Source organism: Hyaena hyaena, unplaced genomic scaffold (genome assembly GCF_003009895.1).
Source record: "Hyaena hyaena isolate Hyena2069 unplaced genomic scaffold, ASM300989v1 scaffold_675, whole genome shotgun sequence".
NCBI classification, from domain to species: Eukaryota; Metazoa; Chordata; class Mammalia; order Carnivora; family Hyaenidae; genus Hyaena; species Hyaena hyaena.
Window position 1 is genome coordinate 416,437 of NW_024081303.1, and position 4,117 is coordinate 420,553.

General features: G+C 39.6%; 1 protein-coding gene across 1 annotated transcript; it reads left to right on the top strand.

The window, feature by feature from the left end:
* Positions 1 to 3,500: 3,500 nt before the first annotated feature.
* Positions 3,501 to 4,117, top strand: TPD52L3 (TPD52 like 3). The gene is given in 2 exon segments (XM_039217110.1): positions 3,501 to 3,684; positions 3,687 to 4,117. Coding segments are annotated over 2 exon segments (513 nt in total). The 5' UTR covers positions 3,501 to 3,602.

A 4,117-nucleotide genomic window follows, 5' to 3' on the forward strand; every position in this document is an offset into this window, starting at 1 on the left:
AAAATCCTATCCTACAATATGGCTCAGTATTTTTTAAGATTATTTATTTATTTATTGAGGGGGGTGGGGGGCAGAAAGAGAAGGAAAGAGAGAAAATCCCAAGCAGGCTCTGTGCTGACAGCGGAGTTCCATCTCACGACCATAAGACCTGAGCCAAAATCAAGAGTTGGACACTTAACCAACTGAACCATCCAGGTGTCCCATGGCTAAGTATTTCTAAAGTTACTAACTTAAGTCTACATTAGTCCATGTAGAAGGGCTGCTGAAAGGAAATATCATCCAAAATGAAGATCAACTCAACCATTGAAATATGAGTATTGCTAACAATTAATACTTGCAGCTGTAAACTGCAGCAAATTTATGCAGTTCATGCTGAAGAATACCTCTGGCCAGGATGACACACTGCATGTATTATTGGTGGATCTAGATGATGATTTGAGATAGTAGTGAAAATACCTTTGCAAACTGAAATAAAATATTCTGGCTTTCCACAAGAGAGGCCCAACTACCAATTTTCTCCTCTTACTTTTAAAACGTTTTCATTGGCTTAGGGTTTCCACTACATGCCTTATTTTTCAGGCTCAATTAAATATGTAAGCATTTTTCCTGATATTCAGCTAAAATTAACAAAATGTTCATGATAGCAGCTCTGTTATGTTAGAAATAAAGCTCTAGAGAACTCAGTGTGGTTAAATCTAGTATGGCAATTGATTGGACTACAAAATAATTATCAGTTCTTTAGAAGCAATCTAAAGCACCAATGTGGATTATTTTATAATTCAGGAAGCTCTATGTTGGTCTTTTATATCAAAAGAAGTCGAATGGTTAAACCTGCCGGCACTGGTACAATTCCTAATCATTTCTAGACTCCAGTATCAATTACAACAATCTTACTTCTTCCATCCCAAGCAATCCAGACCTGGTGAAGATTATGGCTTTGCTCTTACATTCAAATTTCAAATAATTTATATATAAAACATAACATACAAGTTAAGCTTCTACACATTAGGAGGAAGAAGCCATCATTTTTCTTGTACCATTTACCTTTATGTTTACACAGGATTGATATAAATCCATCACTATTATTAGAGAAATAAGTCAATGTTCATTCTTTACTAAAAATCATTCAATAATGCTTTCCTTGGAAACAAAAGATACCAAGTTTAGGATTAAAAATATTTCTCAAACTCTTTCTTCATAGGTTACTGAATCAAATATTTTGGCTGTTTTTAATGCATAAATAGCATCAAAAGGCTATCAGTTTCAGATTAGCAACTTTGTTAACCTTTCTCTGTGATATAAATTATTACATTGTTAAATCTAGAAATGTAAGGTCCTGAAACCATGGGGCAATAGTTTGGTATTTTACAACCTAACAGGATAGTTTATTCAAACAATTGGTTAGAATCAGTATAAATTAAATGAAATTTCACTTGATAGATCTGTGTTTTCAAAATATGTGTTGTTTCATGTGTGGTTATGCAGAAGCCTAATAAAACAGATTGTTCCATTGTGTAACTTATTTGTACAGGTAAGTCTACTCAGGAGGTCAGAACACTACTAGCTAGGAGATCCTCTTCCAGAGGCCATGTTTTTAGTTGGGATCTGGAAATGAAGTTGCTAAGAGTGAGTGAGTTAATTTTGCTACGACGGAAATCATCACACTACTTACAAGAATCAAAGGTTAACAAGGAATTTCATTCTTTGAATTGAACGACATGCAAGCATAGAAACAAAAATAAGCAGTGAGGATGGTGGCTGAAAGTGTTCAGAGAAGGATAAGATCAAGCACAAATTCAAATATGGTCATTTGGAATCTCAATTTGAATGGACGATGTGTGTTGCATGCTGCTTAGCTTAATTAAGGGTGTTATTTAACATTCATCCTCAGTTTTAAAAGAGTTCTGGTTCACAACCAGAGCATTCCTGAAACGAGTAGTGTTTCTGCGGGTAATGGAGGAAAAGTCCATCTTGTGGAACAAAACTGTTTTTAAGCAGTCTTTGCTGCCATTTTCAGGCCTTCATATGCATGGCCAAACTCTCAACAGCTTTCATGTTTCCAACAAGAACAATCCTCATTTTTTAATCTATGGAGGCACACATTTCAGGGTAAGATAATAATAAATACTACTGAGTTATGTGTAAGGGTTATTTAATATAAACCCAAAGGAAGGCTTTGTGTTAGTTTGGATCCCCAGGTAGATGCTACATGGCTACATAGGGTATGCATATGGCAAATTGCTGAAATTTGCTAGGAATCACATGTTCCACAAGATCATGCTTGCAATAACTGCCAGAATCTCCAACAAAATCACAAAAGCCAAAACCCTGGGAATGGTAGCCTGAAAATGGGCTAAGAAATATGTGACCACCTGCCCTCACTGGATTGAAGTCCTGATTTTTCCACTGCATAAAACTGCTGAGTAGAAATAAGGGATATGGTGGTTTTATATCCCGATAGAATCTATCCAATTACCACTTTACTTTGCAGACCATCTCCTACAACTGATAACCATGTATGTAAACAGACATGCTTTCAGGACGTGAGTGATTGCTTGGGGAAAAACTGCAGCTACAATATTGAAAACTCATACACTGTCCATTTCCATGTCGTATTCCTTCTCTCCTGAATTCTCATAGTACAATAGTATTTGTTTTTGTTAAGCTTAAATTTGCCACAACTATAACAGATTTACTTGTTCTCCTCTCTACTTCCGAAAATAACAAGACAATTTTAACTGGACAGACTCACTTTCTGAGTTTCATCATCCCAAGCCTCTGACACGGTTGATACTTTATGCCATGTGAACACATTAGTCACTACCTAGACTCGAGAGTTATGAGGAGCCTTCAAACCTACTTTATGAGTAGTTCTAGGCCCTCCAGGGTAGTAGTTTCTCGAGGCCCTTTGGTAACCTGGGAAGGGAAAATGGAGACAGTGCAAAGCCAGGAGTTCTAGACTCTCTGCCCCATTTTGAGGTAGTTTTTGTTTATCTTACATATTGGGCTTTTTCATAAATTTCTGTTAGTAAACAAGGCTCGACTTTCAAGAATTTTACAACCTCTGGTGATTTTACAACCTCTGGTGTCTGTAAGAGAAGTCAGACTTTGTTTGAAGGCCAGGATCTACCCCCTACTATGGCAGAAAGAGAAGCATCTCTTTTCTCTGACAGTAACGGGCCCACTAACCACCTCACATGATCATTGTAACATCAAACCACCACATGCAGTGTTGGAGTCCTTGCAGCTGACCCCAGGTTCCTTCCGCTTTGGGCTTAAGCCCAGAAGTGCTGCCTCCGAGCCCCGAAGCCAGTGGAGCAGGTCCCTACCCTCTACCCATGAAATGGACCTTTCTAGCTGAGGCATCCATTCTGCATGTCAGAATAATGTCTGAATACCCAACCACCCACCAAGGCATTTGGTCCACCTGCTAAGACATGGATCCATCACTCCCAGAGTCCCACTCCACAGCCAAGTTGTACCCTGCAGGTTTTGATTTCGACTCTGGGGGCCAAGATTATTTCTCCGCTGACTATGAGTATGACTCTCTCTACCAAGAATTGGACCTGGGCTCTCTTCATGAAGATCTTCATTTCCAGTCCATGCCAGGAGCCATGACAGAGACCATGACAGAGTCCCACCCAACTGCTGAACTAGAAGATCTCACAGAGGCTGAACGAAAGGAGTTCAATCCAAACTCACTAAATTGGAGGGTGAAATTATAACCCTACACCATGCTCTGGCAGCAAAAGAAAGACATTGTATAGAGCTCAAGAAAAAGCTGGGCCTCATAGCCTTGCAGGAGCTGAGGCAGAATCTGTCCAAAAGCTGGCACAACGTTCAAATCTCCGATGTCTACATGAAACAAAATACGTCAGCTGCCCTGTCCACCATAGGCTCTGCCATCTGCAGGAAGCTTGGAGACATGAAGAAGTCAGCCACATTCAGATCCTTTGAAGGTTTGATGGGGACAATCAAGTCAAGAGTTGCAGGTGGCAGACAGCTTGGCAGTGACTGCCTTCCTTCTTCAGCTGGAAATGGGGATGATTCTTTCCCAGCTTCAGGGAGGAAAGATGATCCACTCCTACTTTCCAGGAGTGGGAATGATCCAGTTTAG